The following is a 22681-nucleotide window of genomic DNA, read 5'->3' as shown; positions in this document are numbered from 1 at the left end:
CTTTGATGCCATGGTGACCAACAGCATCAAGTGCCATTCGTGCTACTGAACAAGGTCCTTTTCTAAGGGAGGTATGATAATCTCAAATCATTGAAAAAAAAATATTCAAGATGTATACCCTAATAAGAATGACCAGAAATTTTCCCAGTCATTTATTTTTTAGCACACTTATTTTTTGCCTGATAGTTTAAATCTGTGTGAATATATTTTGATGAACTTTCTTTTTATAAATCAGGGGTTGAAAAATCACATTCCCACAAACTAGGCACACAGAAAAAATGCTAAACTGTTTAAAGTTTGACCATTTTGCCTTTCCTTGAAAACACTGTCCCAGGTCAAACAAAACCAATAAATAAAACTCTTTGCCAATAATTTCCAACCTCAAAAAACTGTGATAGCAGAGAAATCCCTAAAAGTAGAGTTTTCTTCCATGTGCAAACTTAAGACAGATATTAAATACAGACTTATTCATACAAAACAGACTTATTCATAACGTTATCACAGATCAGTTTATTATTTTTAAAAGAAAAGAAAACAATGAATAAGTTATAGTGAACAGAATATGATATGGAATGGAACGTAAGAATTTACAAACAGAGTTGGGACTGGCTCTAGCACATTAATTCAAGAATTTTAAACTAACTAACAACAAAAAACAAAATTTGACTTCTCTGTGACAAATAGCTAACAACGGCCTTTTTACGTGATAAATATCAACCTAATATTTAATGAATACTATGGAAGAAATAGTTCAAAGATATTTGATTAATAACAAACAAGCAAGATATCCTACTATAAAGATTGGACAGCATTCCAGCAGTAACCCCCACCCCAAGCACTTCAAAACCCTACCAAATTTTTATCAGAATTTAATCCATGTTTCATTGTGATTTTTAGAATTTTAGTTTCGGACACCACTAAAAAGCCAGCTATTACGTAGCCAGAGACTAAGAAAACCAAGTACAATGCTGAAACGGTTACTTTTCCTTGTCTTCAGTCATTCATTTTCCACTGGAAAAGTAAGGAAGGGCCCTTTCATGCTGTGAGAGGAGATGAATACGCGGATGTGGAGTGGCTGCCTTCAAGACAGCTGGAATCTATAGATTTGAGCTCTTCAGATAACATTCTGAATGGTACTTAGTTCCAGACTACGTGTCAAATTTGGTTCTAGACACATATTCACCAAAACACATACAGGGCATTCAAAATTTCAGTTACCCCCTTCTTCATTCTCTTCTGGTTCTGTATACCCTTGCCACACCACTTCAATACAGATTTGACAAAACTTCTGCAGAAGCAGGTTCTGAATGTATAGAATTAGTGTTACAAGTAAAGGGCTAAGTGTCATTTGGCTCCTTTCCGGTGAGGAGATTGAGGGAATAGATTGAGGTATATGAGCTCAAAACAGTAGATGAAGAAGCCCAAATTTTACTCTACCCAGAGAGATACCTCAGGCTCCTTTGAAATTCAAACTAACTCCCTCCATTACTTTGCATTAATTTGATGATAATCAGTTTTTAATTTTTAAAACATCCTATAAAAATGCTCAAGTAATGATCTACAGTTGCATTTGCATGGACAGCATATTCATTGTGATTTAATTCAATTCCGTTAACCTTTAATGTGAGTTGCAGTTTTACACAAAGGGGGAACAGAGTGCCCCACATGGCACTCAGGTCATTTACCTTCTGAACACTGAGGAATGTCACAGACTTCGTAGCGTACCTCTGGATTGCTTGTGAAACACCAAGGTCCCCCTTCTTCCCCTCGAGGATTTCGACAGTAGTTTTCCTGTAGGTCTTTACCCCGATAGCTCGAAGGCAAAAAGCTAGTTTTAAAATGATAATCATTACAGTATAAGAGCATGCAACTTTGGGGGGCCTATTAATTTTACTAACTAGTGGATATATTTTCCTGAAAGTAGAGAAATTCTTTACTCTATCTCAGACAGCCATATATATTAACTTGAATTCTATCACTTCCATCCATTCTTAAAATACTTTAAATTTTATAGACATTTACCTAACTGAATTCTCGTATTCTGCGCCAATAAGAATGATTCATCTCTGACTTTGCTAATCATTCTAGAACCTAACTGACACTGTTTGAACCATAGTTTCAAAGTTCCACTCAAAGGTAGCAAATAATAGAGGAGAACCCCTGAGAAGAGGCACTGACATCTCACTATTACATTGTTTATCTGAGATAATTACTTGTTTTTTACATATTTTCTTATGAATAATACCCCCCCTTTTCTTCACAATTGATAAACAAATTGATGAAGTAACAGAAACAAAGATTTTACACTCAAACTAAACCCAGACTCAAATTTCAGCTCTATCTTACTAACTGGAGACCCCAGTGGGCAATGTAGCCTCTTTCAGCCTGTTAGCTTACCTGTACACCGAGTATAACCATAACTTGTAACATCTTACACCTCATGTGGTTGTTTTGAGAAGTTCAAAGAGAGGAGTAACTGAGACTTAATAAATGCTACCTATTATTAAGCACACTCCACTTAGTTTTTAGATGTCATAGTAAAAGACAGAAATGCCATTCTCTTTAAAATTTTTTAAAGTTTTCACTGTGACTGGAGCGTGGTGCTTTCAGGCTTAGTTCATAGTATTTGGCCATAGACTGAAATACAGGACCTTTGTTTAAAATTTCTAATGCCCTAGTTATAATTTTGTTATCAGCATAAGGTATTTCAACATAAAAGCAAAAAAGTCCAAAGCTCTTTTTATTCTTTTGCACTGCTTGTGACCTTGGCCTCAGTGATACTGCATGTGTCTCCTAGACTGCACACATAAACAGCAGAAGTAAACAATATACATCTGTAGGTAACATTTGTAAGCGCTTTTTTGGAAAATCCAACTGTATTTTCAATATTCAGTACAATGTTTTCCATAAAGCTTTATTTCTACTTTTACTGATCTCGGAGTTCTAAATGGTACTTAAACAACAGTCAAATCCAAAGCTTTTAGTCTGTCAGTAAATGCTATTCAAATATGTTTTCTATGCACTTAAACTTTTAGTTAAGAAATAATGGTTTTTCATTATGCTGTAGCACATAATAAATAGAAACATGCCTTGGGTACCAAGCAACATTTTGCAAAGAAATCATTTACTTTGGACGTGAAATACAATAAAGTCCTCAGAAAATATAAATTATTGGTCAAAAATAGTCTAAGAGACTTACTACTAACTAAACAATTTCAAGATATGAATTAAGCATCATTAACATTATGAAATGTCAAAATAGTTTAATTCTTATTCCACTAGCATTTTAAATACTGGGGAATAATAATTAAACATTTGGTCTTATGATTGATACAAATTATAATTAAAGTTTATCATGACTTTACAGTTCTTAACAGTATTTAAATTTCAAAGAAAACAATGTCATCTTTTGTCTTAGTTTTAGCTCTATTATTCCAGAATAACTTAAGATAATCTTTGTGCCATTGCATGAAATGTATTTTCTTTTCATTTTTGCCAGTTATCTAATTTTTCATAGTAAATTTATAATGAAATACTCATTTTTCTGATAGAATCAAAACTGAATTTTACTTTATATTTTTTTCATAAAGCATTGCTTTTACCAAATCTACCTAAGAAAACCCCCCTGTAACTCTACTTTCTTAAAAGTTTGGCTTATTATAATAATAAGAATAGGTTATTGTTAATCATGAAAATCTACATAGTTGCCCTATACATTTCACTCAACTAGTATACAACACTAGTCCTTAGGCAATTTACTTGCTTTTTGGGTTTTCAACTTGACTTACAAAATGAATGGAGTGAATTAGATTATTATAAGGTCCTTTATTTTTATCCTTCTATGTATTAAGTTTAAAAAGCTAAGTGATGATTTAACACGTTAAATGCACACATTATAAAATACCTGAAGTTTTAGAGATTTTTGTTACACACACACACAAAACACATACACGTATACACTACACATACACAAACATAAACTTTTCCAGTAGATTTGTAAAGTGAAAAAGAAGCTGTGAAGAAGTAATGAATGCATAAGTCAACAGTTTAGTAGGAAAGATGCAAGTTGGAAGGAAGAGAGATAAAGTAAAAATCTAAAATAGGTATGGTTAAAAGAATAAAGTTTTCCCAATAGAGTTAATACAAATGAAAAATGAAGAGGAAAATATGTGCTGCTTTCCACAGTTCTGTATCAGTGCATATCAAACTCCTCTTTAGGACAGGTAGGGTAAAGAGCAGTCTAGGTCATCTCTTCTCTTCATTCTTTGGTATATATAACTTTTACCCAAATTAACTGGCATTCTTCAGTGTTCTGAGGTTTTTAGTGTGCTTTTCTTTAATATATCATACTTGACCAAGTGATGAAGCCTAACCCTGTTCTTTGTTCTTTTGTGTTCATTCAACACATATTTATGAAAATCTATTACACCCATGCCCTGTGCCAGGCAATAAGCTCTGTAATAAACTTTTACTCACATGCATACTATTTTTGGTTCTTTGTCCTTGTGACCAAAGCTTTATTTTTAGAAAGATAAGTGAAAGAAAATGTAAAATTGATTTATATCCAAATATACTTGGAAATATAACTTAGATCTTCTGGGTGCTAGCCACCCTTTCTTTTCTTTTAATATGAACTATGTTTATAGGAAACTTGATCCATTCCATCATCTGCTTCTTTAATGAATGCTGGGTGGCCAGTGAAGGATACAGATGGAGATATCAGGTCACCTGATTTTCTAGTTAAGCTTCTATACTAATTTCATCATCTATCATCATCTTCCCATTAAGCCACTTGTAAAATATTTCAATTTAGGGAGTCCGCAATAAATCACCCTTCTAGACAGAGTCATATATAGATATATATTTATTTTTCCACTTTCCATACAATTAATCTTTAGTTATCACTTTAAAAGTGTTAACCTATCATTTAGATATTCCAAATAGCCGCTAATTGATGAAAATGTGTTGCTCCCATTGAATACAAAAATTGATTAACCTATGAAGTCTTCTCTTCCTTAAAGCTCTATATCACAAGGAAATGTTTGTTGATAAAATAGCTGATTGGACTAGGAAGCTAGTTCCCAGGGAGATCTATTTCATATGTACTCCTGTAGCAGAGAATCATAATCATAGAGAATTTGGGTTGAAATAAGACCTTTCCTGGGTCAGTCCAGTGCGCTCTCCTTGACTACAGTAGGATTGATTTCAAACACTATTCCTTTGTTCATGAAATTCTTAGATCCATCTATTTAAGCAAAATGTTTTCCTCACTATGCAGGGACTGGCACCATGCAAATCCTATGAGAGGACAAAACCAATTATATTGTTTGCTTTGTACTATAATGATAAAACTATTTTTTGGAGGTATTCATGCATAATTATAAGTAATGAATTTGACAAAAATAATTAGTTGCTTTCTGTTATTCAAACACTGTAAAACTGATTCACTTGGACGCTTGCTGGTTGGCATTAACTAGACCAACATCAAAGATTTCATCCCAGTGTAGACCAACCAACTCTTTTTCTTTATATGTGGACCGATGAACTCTGTTTACTGAAGTAAAATCATCTTGCATGGTTATTCCCCACCAAATGAATGGAAATGGACAAAGTGGGTTCATCAAGGCAAGTAAATTACCACTATTGCAAAAAGAAGTCACAGTATGTATCCTGATTTGCTGAGTGTTTAAGGCCCGAAAGTTGTTAAAAGCACAGGTTTTAGAGTGGCATTGGCAGGCCTCAGATTCTGGATACACGACTTGCTAGCTGTGTGTGACTTTGAAAACTTACTAAGATCTTCGCCATTCAGTTTCACCGTATAAAAAACAGAACTAATAAAATCACCTACTGTGTGGTTCTTGGGGGCCTCCTAGATGGTGCTAGTGATATAGAATTCACCTGCCAATGCAGGAGACACAAGAGACATGGGTTCGGTTCCTGGGTTGGGAAGATCCCCTAGAGTAGGAAATGGTACCCCACTCCAGTATTCTTGCCTAGAAAATTCCATGGGCTGAGGAGTCTGGCAGCCTACAGTCTATAGGGCCGCAGAGAGTCAGACACGACTTAGTGACTGAGCACACAGGTGGTTCTTGAGAGGATTAAATGAGATAACCTAGGTATACTGTTTAACAAGGTACTAGGCACATGGTAATATAAATCTTCCAGTGCGTCTAATAACCAGGTAGAGCTATTTTAAAATACTGCTGCTAAGTTACTTCAGTCGTGTCCGACTCTGTGCAACCCCATAGATGGCAGCCCACCAGGCTCCTCCGTCCCTGGGATTCTCCAGGCAAGAGTACTGGAGCAGGGTGCCATTGCCTTCTCTGATTTTAAACTAGTTCCTGTTAAAATTATTTCTAGAATAAGTCTTGAAAAACTTTGGCTATATATAGCTCTCCAGTGAGTAGATATCTGTTTCTCCTCCATGATGTTTAAAACTCTCAGACTAATGAGCCTATGGATATTATATTTACTCATCTTTAAATAGCATTCATCTGTTATAATGAACACAATCTTTCTCTTAACTATAGATATTTAATTTCCAAGAAATAAGTTTTCTCCAGTCATTAGCTGCTGGGTGAAAAGGGAAAGGTGGTCATCTGAGACACAAATGTTTAGCAAAGCTCTATAGAAAAACTGGTGGCTAGGTTATTTCCCCCAAAAGATTCTGATTTAATCAGTCCATATTGACACCCAAGTGGTAGGATTCATTAAGGGCTTTTAGCGATTTTAATGTGCAGCCAAGTTTGAGAACCACCATGGTTAAACAACATTTGGCCCCTGGGGAAGATCAGAATTTCTCCATCTCCAACTTAGCACAGGCAACCTCTCCACTCCAGCTGCAGAGTGCTGTGCCTTCTCACAGGCAAAGAGAAGGGGAAAAAAATTTTATTACTTTTTTATTATTTCTTCCCAAACACCAAGATCTATAAATTGACGTTTTGTGGTGAAATAATGTTAGGCTACATCTTAATGATATATATTTTTTATTCTTTGGCTATCAGTTATTAATTCAGATAAGCCTTAGACTAATACATTTCAGCAAAGTTGGCTAAACTATTACAGAACTGTAGGATTAATCTGAAGGACTAACCTGGGCCTGCTAACAGACCCGTCCAAGAAAGGCTCTATCCTCCTTTCTTCGTGTTGGTCTTACCTGTGTTCGTGTGGTATCATGGAATTCCAGGGCTGACATTTGATGCCACTTTTAGTGATAGATACCGTCCCCTTGTAGCTACCGCCTTTACCAATGATACAGTTTCTAATGTAGTCTATTAAAAGAAAGCAGAAAAAAATGTTATAACCATGTGTAATATATGCTGTATATATTAAAAATAAAAATTATAAAATTCCATTTGAATCTTTAAGTAATTAATGCTTATAAACCACCACAAATACTGCAATTTCTTGCCTAAAACTTCTAATATTTTCAAAATAATGCATTTAGAGTAAGCCAAAACAAACAAAAACAACAGACCATTGAGAAGTTTTAATTTGTGAGTATATACCTGGGAAACTCTAGAGATTAGTCTACCTGTTTAACACAGATTATTCTATATACTCAATTGACAAGGCAAATTTAATTTGGCCCAATTATTTGCTTAAGTGCAGAGACCATTTTAAGAAAATATTAAAAATAAAAATTTGTAAACTTATTTGAATTCAAGCAGTTACTTTGAGGTAATGGAAATAACTGATTATTTTGATATAAGTGATCTGATTCATTTTTTTTTTTAATTAGAGGATAATTGTTTTACAAAGTTGTGTTGGTTTCTGCCATACAACAATGCAAATGAGCCATAAGTGTATATGTATCTATATGTATATCCCCTCCCTCTAGGTCACCACAGAGCACCAGGTTGGACGCCCTGTACTATTCAGCAGCTTCCAACTAGCTACCTAGCTTACACATAGAGTGTATATATGCCAATGCTATTGATTTGCCTTTACATCAGTAAAATCGTGTGAGTTTTTGTGTATGTGTGTGTATGTGACAATTACATTATTCTGATTATTATTTTCCATATTTTTTCTAACAGATTGACTGCTAAATTATAGGACAATCAAATAGAAACAAGCTGTATATTCCTATCAAATAACAGTATATTCAATTAGCAACCTAGAAGACTGAAGATGGTTTTACACTAGATTATGAATCATGTTTAGGATTTATAGAATTATTGGGGTGCATAGAGATCATCTTATTTTCTAACATGAATTAATTTTAATGTAATCTAAGCATTTTCCCTATTAACAAAGAAATGTCTATGTGTATTACTAAATAACTAAATTTATGAAAATATGATATAACAAAACATTAAAATTGAGACACATAGTATTATCAAAAACATAACTCATGATTATTATTTTGTGTGATGAGAGATTATTTTATTGATATAAATCTGCTTTTGAGCAAAGTAAATACCTTGAGAATACGATATCAAATTACCAGCATAGACAAATTAACAAATAATATGGTCTCAATTCTTTTAAAGATTTTTTTAAGTATATAACTAGCAATAGATCCAATTAAATTTTCAAAACCTCCATATTTTATTATTATCAGCCATCATAAGTATAACTTAGATTAATTATCCATAGATTAAAATTTAGTTATTAGAAAAAAGTTGTTAAAATTTAGAATACTGGATAAATATACATTTATATATTTATATATATAAAATGTCTTAAACTAATATAAATATATAAAACCAATACAATATTGTAAAGTAAAAAAAAATAATAAATAATAAAAATAAATAAATAAATAAAAGCTGCACCTAATTATACCCCCCAAAAAAAATAATAAAATAAAACATCTTAAACTAATAACTTAAGGTGGCACATTCTAAAATGAATGTGGAGAATATCAGTCCCAGGAGATGTTACTAGAAATAAACAAAGAGAGAGGGGGTAATCTAATTATGGAAAATTTGGGACAAGCTCTTTTTAAAGGGCCACACTGAAAACAGTCAAGGCGTTAGTGTCATCTGTCTTAACGGATGAATTGACTGCATAACAGATCAGGATATGATGGAAAAGTCAGAAAGAACACTGTGGCAGGTAATTACATATACTTTATTTCATTATGAAATATTTAGAGAAAAGCCAGTTACCTTTGTTTTCATAGAGGTCAAATTCATGGCCAAACTCTTTTTTTACTCCACTTGACATGCTATTGAAAGGGAACCAGAGGCATCGTTTTCTTGCTTTATCAAAAACAAAGGCCCTGAAAAAAATATCTGAATGAAAAGAAGGAATACTACTATTTATACAGCTTTTAAAGAATAGGTACATGGTTTAACCAAGGAAGATAATATAAAAACAGATGAATTATTACATATACAGAAAAGAGGATATTTGAACCCACAATTTTGATAGTGAAATGAGACAGAACAAAATTAAATTTTTATAGCTGTAGATTTAAATACCAGATATACTAAAACTTGAAATGGTGTCATGTTATTCTACATGAAATGTAGAAAAATGAGGGCTTCAACAAGCACAATCAATATACAACACAATTACTTGGCTTATTTATGAAGATTTTATTATTTTTGTAAGTACACAGAAAGTTGGAAGGTTTTTTTGTGGTTATATACAAATGATTATATTTGAAGTATCATGATTAATTTCCAAAGTTTATAATTATAAAAAGCACATTCTAAACTGACATGTCCTAAAATGCAATAGACAAATCACAACCCCAAGAGATCCCGCTAGCAAAGAAGGATCTGAAATCAAATGTTTGGGAAATTTTACATACAACATCCTTTCTTGTTGAGTTATAAAGCATTGAAACTTATTAAAGGCTATGAAAATCCCTCTATTAGTTAGCTTTATATAAGTCAATGTTTCCTAAATAGATTTGCTTGCATAAGCATTTTTAATTTTTAAGAAACTATTAATGTAATAGAGAATATGCTTCTAATATATCATCTTGACAAAAATAATTAAAATGTGTTAACTCTTAAAATCATCATTCCTACAGCTAAGTATTATATTGGATTTTTGTTGCTCATTAAAAAATATATTTCTAAAAAAAAATATGTTTCTAAAGCAGAATGATAAATACAAAAATCCCTTAACTGAGAATAGTAAAGTACTTAAAATTTTCAACACATTAAGTGTTACCATTTTTTACAATACAAAAAATAAAGTTAGAACCTGAATTATTTTCTTTCCATTAAGAAATAATATTAAAACTCCTTCTTACCATGTTCATGCTAACTATAATGCCACCATGTATAAGCATCAAATTAAGAGAAATACACAGATTTTCTAAGAATAAAGATTTTTCACTCCCAGGCCATATATTTTGAAACCTCAATTTTCTTGCAATTTTAGATAGTTCAAGTTAATCACTTATTTCTTTACATTTCAACAGCTTTTAAATAATTTTAAATGAGGGGAAATAACTTTTATAAAACAACTTTTAAAAAGATGCTATAAAATTATTTAAAATATTTTATCTATTATTATGTTTTTACATAGTACATTTTAGTCTATAGCTAAATAACTTCAAAAATTATATATATAAAGTCTGTGCTTTGGTTTACATGTAGACATTTTCAAATATCCACCTACAAGAACATTTTATACCTGTAATAGCATTAGAAAATAAACATAAAAATATATTGTTGCAACTGAGAAGAAATCATAAGAGAAAAACTGACTAATGATAGATTTGAATTTTGATCTGGAAGATAGTAAACTTATGCAATACGTGTTACATTTTCCTATTGTAGGGTGTTCGGGAGAGAGTGTTAAATGACTTTGAAAGTGTAATAATTAGATAAAGAATACACATGAAGATAAAAAACTAAACAAATACCTAAAAAGAAATCTTAAAATTACAAAATCAAATACCTGCCCCTTAACTTCACCTTAAAATTAAAATGTACCACACATACATGTACTACTTTTCTGTCAATAACAGGGCAGGTGACTCATTGAACCCCATCAAGAACATGTAAGATTGCCTATCTCATTCACCATTTTCTCACAGTCCATGGCAATTCATCTACTCTCAGAAAACTGTTTTTGCTCATATCATTTTACACCTCTATATGGACTGGATCCAAGCTAACAAATTCCATGAATTGCATATCTTCTTTTAAGTTTGATTTTAGGAGTCTTTATCTTAGTCATATTTTTAACTACCATCTTCCTTTCAAGAATTCATTATGTTGAGTTGTTTATGGCAGGAGTGCACTTTCAATACCATTTACCCAGTCGTAGTTAGAAATTTTCATCTCTTAAGTCAGTTCTTGAACGTAAATCTTCTGAAAAGCTTAGAATCAGGCATTCTGGTCATCTTTCTCGTACAGCAAAAAAAAAACTTTCAGTCTCTATAAAATCAGTATTGTTGACACTTCCTCAAGAGGAAACAGTGTTTGAGACTTCCACCTCATGCCCATTGAATCACAGATGCTTTCACGCAGCATTGTTGGTATTTTCCAAAGGTTTTTGTGTAATTGCCATTGTTTTTTAATGATTCTAGTTCATGTTACAAGCTGTAAAAAGATCTTCAATTCTTGAAGAACTTACTTTTAGAGTATTACAGTATGTCCATTCTATTCTGTATGGAATCACTAAATATATTACTTAAATAGGTGTGTGGCCTCCCTGTCCATCACCAACTCCCGGACTTTACCCAAACTCATGTCTATTGAGTCGGTGATGCCATCCAACCATCTCATCTTCTATCGTCCCCTTCTTCTCCCGCCTTCAATCTTTCCCAGCATCAGGGTCTTTTCAAATGAGTCAGTTCTTCGCACCAAGTGGCCAAAGTATTGGAGTGTCAGCTTCAACATCAGTCCTTCCAATGAACACCCAGGACTGATCTCCTGGTGGACGGACTGTTTGGATCTCCTTGCAGTCCAAGGGACTCTCAATAGTCTCTAACACCACAGTTCAAAAGCATCAATTCTTCGGTGCTCAGCTTTCTTTATAGTCCAACTCTGACATCCATACATGACCACTGGAAAAACCATAGCCTTGACTAGACGGACCTTTGCTGGCAAAGTGATGTCTCTGCTTTTGAATATGCTATCTAGGTTAGTCATAACTTTCCTTCCAAGGAGTAAGCGTCTTTTAATTTCATGGCTGCAATCACCATCTGCAGTGATTTTGGAGCCCGAAAAATAAAGTCAGCCACTGTTTCCACTGTTTCCCCATCTATTTCCCATGAAGTGATGGGACCAGATGCCATGATCTTAGTTTTCTCAATGTTGAGTTTTAAGCCAACTTTTTCACTCTCCTCTTTCACTTTCATCAAGAGGCTCTTTAGTTCCTCTTCACTTTCTGCTGTAAGGGTGGTGTCATCTGTATGTCTGAGGTTATTGATATTTCTCCAGCAATCTTGATTCCAGCTTGTGTTTCTTCCAGCCCAGCGTTTCTCATGATGCACTCTGCATATAAGTTAAATAAGCAGGGTGACAATATACAGCCTTGACGTACTCCTCTTCCTATTTGGAACCAGTCTGTTGTGCCATGTCCAGTTCTAACTGTTGCTTCCTGACCTGCATATAGATTTCTCAGGAGGCAGGTCAGGTGGTTTGGTATTCCCATTTTTTCAGAATTTTCCACAGTTTATTGTGATCCACACAGTCAAAGGCTTTGGCATAGTCAATAAAGCAGAAATAGATGTTTTTCTGGCACTCTCTTGCTTTTTTGATGATCCAGCGGATGTTGGCACTTTGATCTCTGGTTCCTCTGCCTTTTCTAAAACCAGCTTGAACATCAGGAAGTTCACGGTTCACATACTGCTGAAGTGATGCTAGGTCACTTGTGTCACGCTTTGTGACCTAATGCACTGTGACCTGCCAAGCTCCTGTGCCCATGGCCTTCTTCAGGCAGAACACTGGAGCAGGTTGTCTTGCCCTCTTCCAGGGGATCTTTCCAAACCAGGGATCAAACCCACGTCTCTTACTTCTCCTGCACTGGCAGGTAAGTTTTTTTCCACTAGTGCTATCTGGGAAGCCAATATATATTTAGGATAGACAAGTGTGAAGGATGACACCATTTCTGGGCAGAGAATTTTGGTCATACATTGGTATTACCACAAGTGGTTTTCTGCACAGGTTGGCTTAAATTTGGTGACTAAATATAACTCAACCAGAATATGGCAGAAAAGTGTGAAACCTCATATACATGGGATATGTAGAGATTTATTAATCAGGTCACATGTCTTCTCCAACACAACAAAATCATTTTAGTTTCTCCTAAATAAAACAAAGGGAAGTCTGTTTTGTTTTTTCTAGCCAAAGGGCTGACTAGTGTAAAACTTGAGGCTTACCAGTACTTTCCTTATTTGTGGACCCAGGAGAGTGCATTTTCAGATTCAAAGTTAAAAATCAACAATGAGATGTGGTTCTTCTCCCATTCCCTTTGCCCTGCCCTTCTAACCCTGAGAGGGAAAAATACAATAAATCCAACCTCCTCAATTGCCAGAAGAACATCTCCATAAATCTACATAGCTGAGATGTTGATTGAGAGTAATTTTCTCTATTTTTTTTTTAATATCAAGACTTTTCTAGGAAAGTCAGAAAAAGATGGAATTATCATATGAATTACTTGCAAAGTTAATTCCCCACTCCCTGTGCCAGGAAATATCTCCCAGTAAGTGGCAATTTGGCTATAATACTTCTAGAGGAGATATAAATGAAAAGAAAAGAGATAGTCTGTCTTCCCACTAAATCTATGGAAGACTTCCTCTGACCATGTCCTTTCTCCTCAGACCCGTAACACTTATTTCCCTGAGAAAGGCAATTTGAATATAGGAATTCTGGCCGTGACATTCCTAAAATCTGTGTTCACATCATGTGTCACAAGCCAAATGTAATAGAGTAGACTTCAAAAGTGACAGGCGGCCCTGTGCAGTGCTATTGAAATGGAATGAAATAGGGGAAAAAACAATGAAAAGTGAGAGGAAGGAATGTTTTTTGCAGAACTAGAACATGAATTTTCTTCGGGCAATTTGGAAGACTATTCAGATGAAATTGTCACCTTCATGGCCCCAAACTCCAAGTTTTATGCTCTGAGAGTACTGACAAAGTGGGAAGGAATTTTCCTGGAAGGTGCAGAAGAACTTTCAAAAGATGAGACAACTCCCGATTTGAGTCCCCTCGTGCCTCTTTGAATTGCTCCATCACTTTTCATCTAAAACTTCATCACACTACCTCCTAACTACTTTAAGAGGCTGTTTAAGCTTTTGCTGCTGACACCAATACCCCTAGGTTTTTAATCTAATTATATCAACACTTTTTATTTCTAGCCCTAAAGACAATATGTTGCAGTAAGTTTTGACTGTTGCCCAATTTATATTCTGAAAATTCCTCCACTCCTCTTGTGAGGAAAATAAGAAAAAGTTTACTCTGAACAGAATATTTTAAAATATCAGAAATAAAAAGTTAATCTAATTGGATTTTAGTTCCTAAAGTTCAATCGTTCATAAAATGAGAAAATACAAATTCCATAACTAAAACCACTGAATTCTAAACAATCTTGTGGCTCATGTGTTCTCCCTTACACATATTTCCATCAAATGAGAGCTAAGTCTTCTGTTATAATGAGTTAAAACTAAAATCAAGCTTATAATTTTAAGAGCACATCCCATTGAATTCAAAACCAATGATGATAATGAGCACATTCTATATTTGGAAAATTATTCTAAGAACAAAATGAAGCAACTTACTTGCAAGTGAATGGAAGTCCTTTATTCCTAATACATCTATTGGCACATTGGTCTGCAGTGTTCATTTTTTTTGTTTTTATCTTCAGTAATGGGTCCTCTTTAATTAGAGTAGTCTTTGCTGACCTTTTGAATTCATGAAGTGTGTTTCTTCTTTTCTTCTGTCCTTCTATTAATAATAATAATTTTTAAAAACATAGGGGAAAATATTTTAAGGGTCATATAGTAAAATATCCTTTAAGAATCATCTACAAGATAGTGATTTTGACAACATACCGGACCTCCAGGGCTTGGAGGTAGAATGATGTGGGGAATGATACTCTCAGATAATTAAGAGCAAGAAAGGAATACTTAATTGTGAAGAAAAAATAACTTCTCATACAGAGTCACTTATCTACATTCTTTCAAATGAAGGATGCTTTTAAAAATTAGGACAGAGTTCACTCTTAAGAAATAAGTAACATGATATTCTCCAAACAGTATGAAAGCAAGTGCCAGGGCATATCATATCATATCATGTTCTATAATTTAATTTGTCATTTCCTTCTACAATTGATCTTATGTAACTTATAGTATTAATACTAATTACATAAGCCAATTCAATGACAGGTGAGAAACTTCTCCTTAAAAATGGTGCACTGGATAAATACTTGACTTGCTCTTTAAAATATTTCATTCTATTCATATTTTAGTCTTTCTCATTTCCTACATAAGAGTTTTCTGTGTTTGGGGGCACTATTTCTTAGTATCGCTGAACTGCTTGTTTTGAAATCAAGCCAAAAACTATAAATCAAATGAATGTAAAACTTCATCCTTTAATGAAGCAATATCATTTTTCTTCATCATAGTATTCTACCAGGCCCCTAGATACATGAAGCCTCCTACTAAAAACCCAAAGAGCAGAGCCAAAACATCCCAAAAGACTTAATCTTTGAATAATTTTGGAATATGAAGAACTTCTTCATTCTTAATTTATCCAAAGTTACCTGGTCTCTAATGATAATCTCCTCTTCACAATGAGGATCAAATTGTCTAAGAGACAGTAGCTATTTTATAAAGGATGGACATAACTGTGCCCCTCCCCTGCCTGTCCAACTTTCGAATACCCTTATAACAAAGGTAGCAATAAATTTTTAAGATAAAGAAACCAAGATACAGGGGAAAACTGACAACTTAGACGATCTGATTCAAAATCCAGCTGCCTGGATTCAGAACCCCCACTCTTAAACACTTACAATGCCATCCTCCTCTAAGATTTGCTAAGACAGTATATGAAAATATGGCTTATATATAGTTTCTGAAGATTTGGTTAAAGGTATCAATAGAGAAATAACTTGCATGTCAGAAAAAGAAATCATTTCCGGTCTTTAAACATGGTGAAATGTGTCAAGAAAAGAGGATGAAAATTTTTGTGCAGGAAATTTGGGAATATGGCTTAACAGAGTGAGATAACAAGAATAGCATCATACTCTGAAGCTTGCCAGCAACCACTAGTTGCCACCAGTCATTTTATTAAACATGCAAATGCTACTCGCTAATATCTATCCTAACATGAAGTCCACAAGAAACAGGAGGAAACATGAATTCCTCTGAATTTCTGGTTCTCTGTAAAACCCCAGAATAAAATCCCCAAAAGACTGGAACTAATTTCTATAATAATGCTTACATTTTATTTTCTTTTCTTCAACTTTTCTTTGCCCTACAAGATGAAATGGCTATGGTAAAAGAGATATAATTTAGAAGACATTTTAACATAGAAACTCAGTCAACCAAATAATCTATCAACATGTTACTCATTGAGTGTGGACCAAATGCCTTGCATAATGTTGGCAGACTGATGATAATTCTGGCATTCTTATTGACTTTCCAAGTGACTTTGTTTTATTACCTTAAATGCTAATATCCCATTATTCAATCTATTGATACAAAATAAAAGTTATAGTTGAACTAAAAGGAGTGATTTAAACTGTAATCATATGGAAATCAATTTGGATTATGAAACATTATGAATATGCAAAATTTTACTTTTGTTTTTGAAATTTCATCCTTTAATTTCTGGCATAAGAGAAGAAATCATTATTCTCCCAAGCTAAGAAGTGGTATTATTCTTTTCAAATTTTGATATCTGCCACATGACCATGTTAATGGGAGCTAAGTTTCACCACTAAGAGTTTTTCCTTCCTTTGACCCTGGTGCACTATTTCATAGATGCACTATTTCTTCAGATGATTTCATAAAAATCATCTGAATTTCTGTATAAATTGGAATATTTCTTAGAGACATATAGTAATAGATGCAAAAAATATATTCAAAAAACTATTACCAAAATGGAAAAAATATGTTATATATATATATCATCAATTAAATTAACTAAAAGTACAGAACTTAAATTGGCCTAATGTATATTGCATTTATTACATATGTTTAAGTGTGAGAGAAGAATGTAAAACTAAATTTAAAAAGTCTAAGACAAACACTGAGTTCAGATATGCGTTTTACTAATTACAAAAAATAGCACCTCTGGTCAGTGCTCTGTTTTGTTTTCTCAGAACCAGACAACAGAAGGAAGGCATTGAGGATGACTATAGAGAAAAGGGGTTTCTGTGGGATCATTGGTTATGTTTAATTCTGCAGATCCTCAGCTGACCTATAGAAATGTGTTAATGTGTGGCTGTACCTCATAAAAATAGTCTACTCTTGCTTGCTGACAAACTTTCAATCACTACCTTTCATCTAAAGATCAAAAAGTATCCTGAAAAACAAATAAATCTATAATTTCCCTTTACTAGATAATAAATAGGAGAGAAAAGCTTGTCTGGGGTTACAAAGCTAATCAGAGGCAATCAGAACCAGATACTAGGATTCCCTCTTCACTCTTTATTTCTACTAACTTAGAAGCTTTCCCTTATAATTCAGTCATCTCTACTAAGTTAGTAAATGATTACTCAAAACTGCAAAGTTCAAGCTAGTTGTACATCATGTAATCCACACACCTATAAAATTAATTCCTTCTTCAATAAAAGAAAAATTTAAAACAGGAGTCATTCAAAAACAGCATCTGAAAATAAAATTCCTTTGCTGAAAATACTTTCTCTTCCATATGTATTAACAACTGATGCTTGTTTTGCTAAAAACAGTTAAAACACAAACTTAATTTTGGAGGAAACTCAAAAATATCTTTGGATAAGATTTTCCCTACTATTTTTTTGTGCATGACTGTTAGTTGAAGTTTATAAACAAAATACTGAAATGAAATCAAAGGGTAAGAGATCACTGCAACTTTGTCATACTTTCCTGTATTTTAAACTGCAACTCCTTTTCCCTCTTCCCTCAGAATGGGAAAACATTCTCAAAGCTATATTTCCTAAAAAAAAACTTAAGTCCCAGTTTTAGAATTGAAATCATTAGGATCTTAGTGAAAACCTACAAACAGAAAGTAGGGTCAAATGTATCAAGGTGCTTGAAGAAAGACACATTTCTCCCTCTGGTCCCCAGGCCTCACACTCATTTCTCTCAGTACCTCATATATTTCTTCTCTGTATGGAGTAACCATTGACTTCAAAGGAAAATCATGCAAAGGAAAGGATTTGCAGGGTGTGGAAAGAAGCAGGAATCTGGCTCCACATATTCTGAGAAACCTACCCACGTGATTAGTGATTAACAGCTTGAAGTGGCAAGATGTTAAGATGAAAGTACACAAATAATTAATGGAAGGGAATGGTGGTGACTGGAAATTTACTTCCCAGAGGCAAAAATCATAAAAACAAGTCCAAATCTTCATTTCTATTATCTAGGACTTGGATTCATAAGCAGACAATTTTCTCCCCTTCTTTAGAGAAGTGAACAATATCACAAGTAAAGATATCAAGAAAGGATCAAATCAGATTTCAATCAAATGTTAGTATTTGAGAAGCAGCGTAATTATCTCTTCCAAAAAGTTTTACAAATGAAATGATGTTCAGTATGAGTTTAGGACCCTCCCTAGGCATCTCCTTCCTTCTACTTCATTCCACTTCCTCCTTCAGCCTCTTCCTGGTCTCTTGCTTCATTGTCTGTTTCTTTCTACAGCTCTCCTCCACACCCCCAGCCAAAGCAACCACACTTCATCCATGTATTTGTGAACTCAGAACCATCCATAATGTTTAAAATAATGTAATTTAGTGTGATGTTCAAGCATACATATGCACCACGCTCAGTCGTGTCTAACTTTTGGTGACCCCATGGGCTCTAGTCCACCAGGTTCCTCTGTTCATGGGATTTTCAAGATAGGAATACTGGAGTGGGTTGCCATTTCCTCCTCCTCCAGGGGACCTTCCCAACCCAGGGATTGAACCTGCATCTTTTTTGTCTCCTGCATTGGCAGGCGGATTCTTTACCACTGTGCCACCTGGGAAGCCCATATACATGCTAGTCTATTTTTCCAGACCTAGGTCATACTCCTCCTCCTCAGGCACTCAGTACACCACCCCTACATGATTACCTGTCCTTTGATATACTTGCTTATTTCAGTACCTTCAGCCACTTTATGTTTCCCTGATTTAAGTACTGAGCATACTGCTACCTATATTTTCATACTCCACTCGGCTACTATATACCCCCTAAAACCTTATTTGATCTTCTAAGCTAGAAATGAACTCTCAACCGTAACATAATACTACTTTTAACACAGAATCATCCTTGTATTACTAACTAAAGTAGATTTTTTTAAGTAAGTTTTGATTGATTTCACTGCTTCTGTTTTCAATATAAATAAAAGGAAAAAATGCACATTGCATATTTCATTCACGTAGATTTAGGTAAGAATCTCAGTTCTATCCATTATCTAAGATAATAAGACAAAATAATTAAGAGTTTAACTTCAGTTTCCTTCTGTAAAATGAGTCAATCCAATAATGCCAATCTTATTAGAATTAAATAAGCTTTGTTTTAGAACCAGGTCCATAACAGTTGCTCAACAAATGTAGGTCTTTTTGCCATTTGTTCATCTGTAAATCTTGCACAGACTCCTTGACAATAGGGGCTCCTTTAATGTTCCTTTGTTGTTGTTAGAAGGAATTGGATATTTGTATCCAGTGCAGGTGGGATGATGGAGGATAATCCTATGTGGACTAGTTTCTTATAAAGATGGCTTGGGTCTGTAACAATCAATATTTCTTCAAGTTTTTTGAAGCTTTTCTAAAAATATCTCCATAATACATTCTGCTCATAACTGGTTATCAGCTCATTATAATACCGACTTCGTTTTAAATATTGTGTTATCTCACAGTATGTAAAAATGCAGAGTCATCAGATAAATCAAAAAAGTATAACCTAAGCAAGTAACAGCAATAACAAAGTTCTCAATGTTCCATTTTAGATGTTATAAAAAAGAACAGACTTTCTTTGTATGTTCTAAGAGGGCTAGCCATGTTTTCTACTTTGAAGAATGTTATGTTTTTTAAAAAACTATCAAAATAAACTTGACAAAGGGAAATCCTCTTTTGGATAACAATTTTAACATTATCCACTCTAGGAATTATTCTATTATCTGTAATTCCCAACTGTCTTCTTCTTGCTTGCAGCATTCTCTTGGGTTCCATTCTCCCTATATTCAGGAAATGCAGTCATTTCAACACTAGCCAAAGTGAAATATAATTGCAAATGTATATCTCCTGCCAAAGTTTCAAATGCATGCCAAAAGCAGATAGACATTGTCTATGGTTGATCTACTGTTTGGGTTTTCCACGCCGCGATCCCCATGTATTAGCACAGATGACTCTAGGTAACCATATTCTACGTCAGCCCATCAACATTTTAATTTTAGAAATGAAAATCCTCAAAATGTTAGCCATCATTTCAATTTAGGCTCAAAATCCCCCAAACCAGCAATGTCATATAAGAATTAATTTTAACACGACACATCTCAAGGGTGATAACCTGTTAGATTGATACTTTTTTCCGATCTTTTTAGAAATCTAACATAAATGTTTTCAAACTGACCCTTTCCACACAGTGTTGTTTTCCAAAAAGAACACGTCACAAAATCAAAGAAAGCCAGGTAGGACTGAATGACTTTTCTTGTCACTTGCAAATTCTTGGTGTTTTCACCCTTGGATTACATCGAAAACTAGATCAGAGGTCTGATAAATTTCATATTTAACTTATCTCAAAAAATACAGCCAGTTCTCTGTCTTGTATTATTTTTTAAAAAACCATGTCTACCATCTGGGCATTTGTTCTATTCCTTTATTCCCCTGTGCCCACCTCTGATGCTCACTACCCTCTCCTGTTGGCATCCCAGCCACGACAGTGATAATACAACCAAATACAGATGTTTCCTCTTGCCCTGATAACAACAGAAAACTTCCCAAAGCAGCAAATGAAAGTCTAAACTTCCAGACAATATGAACTCCCAAGCAACTCCTTCCCAACCTGTAAATTCTGGGGAGAAAGCAGGACACCAAAAGGAGCAGTTCTGCAGCTATAATCAAGTCACACAATTTTTGCCTCCTTTGCACTGCAGTGTCCAAAAGGCAGGCTTCCATACTCAGAAAGAATAAGACCTTAGAAGAGAGGCTTTCTCTTTCATTTTTATAACATGCATATACTCAGAGTTTAATCTGCCTTCTCCAAATGAAAACCTGTATTAAGTCATAATTTGGCCCTGAATGTTGACTGAGTGATGTGGGATAGCGGACTGTCGTGGAAAATTGTCTCTGGAAAAAAAAAAAAAAAATTGTGTCCCTGCTGTACTGACCATCACTGTCCCCGTTCAGATTAGACCCTCTGTTCAGCTTTAAACTTCTCCAAGCCTGTGTTAGCACTCCATTCCCATTCCACCATCCAGGACTATCAGGCTAAGTGAGATGGGGCTGGATCAATGGGAAATGGGTGGAAACAACAGGGGGGATGCTAATTATCATTTTAAATGCTTTTCAAACAGCAAAAGCATGTCAAAAGAAAGATAAATGAGAGGTTTAAAAAAACCTTACCACAAACTGAGTTAAGGAAGGATGCTGGGAGTAAGGCAAAGGGAGAGCTAGGGAAAGCAAAGGTTAGCAAGAGAGAGTGAAATAATAATATTAAAGGAGAAAACTAACCTGCATAGGGGATGGCGATGGGAAGCAAGAGGAGGTGGAGGAGGACGTGCTGCAGCAGCAAGACTGGCAGAAGTCTGGTCACCCACATGGTCCTGCTGGGTGTGCTGGCGGATCCCACTGGAGCAGATGCCTGGGTGAAAGAACCCTCTTCCGACTCAGAGCCTAAAAGAGCCCGTCGGCTCTGAGCTGCTTTTTATTGCGATGAGCTAAGTTTGTTGTGTGATTAACTGGAAAGATCTAGGTCTGAACTCCCTCTTACGGTAAGAAACTGTTTAACAACAGCCCTTTACTCTCTCCCACCCCCCCTCCTTTCCTCACTACCCCCCCAGCCCCCCCCCCTTCGCCCACCACACCACCAAACAGATCCCAGCTCCCCACCCCCCCACCCCCACTCTGCTTAGGAAAGAAACTTACAAAGAAAAGGTCACCTGGCCTGAGGCCAGCTGCAATTTGGAAGTTGGAGCTCCAGATCCCAGTGGCTCCTATCCGAGTAAGGAAGGGAGGAGCAAGGCTCAGCCCAATAGCTAAATCAAGGCACAGGCAGAGGACCAATTCGCTAAGTTTAAACAGGAAAATACATGTGTTTACATATCTATTTGGGAAAAGAGGAAGGGGAAGCAGCATAAGAAGAAAGCAAAGCACTGCCTTTCTGTTAAATGTGCTTCAACTCCTAATCTGTCTAGTTGCACTGCTATGAGCAATCTAGGGATTCCAAACACTGAGGCAGTTTCCCTAGGGTGTTAGAGCCCGGGAAGGAGCTGGGAGGCAGTCTGGGAGGCCGACGGCAGACAGGTCCAAGCCCAGGTAGAAAGAAGTCCCATGAGAACAGAATATGATACTGTGGGGTAAAAATAAATGAACCAACAAAACAAAAACACCCACGATTGTCAGGCAGAAAAATTGCCCC

General features: G+C 34.9%; 1 protein-coding gene across 3 annotated transcripts in view; it reads right to left on the bottom strand.

Moving 5' to 3' along the window:
* The window catches only part of HGF (hepatocyte growth factor), an 86746-nt gene extending 64382 nt beyond the window's left edge, over positions 1-22364 (bottom strand). Inside the window, exons 1-6 of one of the 3 annotated variants that reach the window (XM_061413790.1) lie at positions 22189-22364; positions 21775-21904; positions 14699-14864; positions 9117-9229; positions 7157-7271; positions 1686-1828 (exon numbers count right to left, since the gene is read on the bottom strand). In XM_061413790.1, coding sequence (XP_061269774.1) covers positions 1686-1828; positions 7157-7271; positions 9117-9229; positions 14699-14864; positions 21775-21862 — 625 coding nt within the window. In that variant the 5' untranslated portion in view covers positions 21863-21904; positions 22189-22364. Of the gene's footprint in view, positions 1-1685; positions 1829-7156; positions 7272-9116; positions 9230-10995; positions 12025-14698; positions 14865-21774; positions 21905-22188 lie in introns of those variants that run through there. The other 2 variants (XM_061413791.1, XM_061413792.1) reach the window with 2 other exon arrangements.
* Positions 22365-22681: the final 317 nt, after the last annotated feature.

The sequence above is a fragment of the Bos javanicus genome, chromosome 4 (assembly GCF_032452875.1).
Source record: "Bos javanicus breed banteng chromosome 4, ARS-OSU_banteng_1.0, whole genome shotgun sequence".
Classification (NCBI taxonomy): Eukaryota; Metazoa; Chordata; class Mammalia; order Artiodactyla; family Bovidae; genus Bos; species Bos javanicus.
The sequence above is the reverse complement of the archived record's forward strand: the minus strand, read 5'-3'. Positions and strand labels throughout refer to the sequence as shown.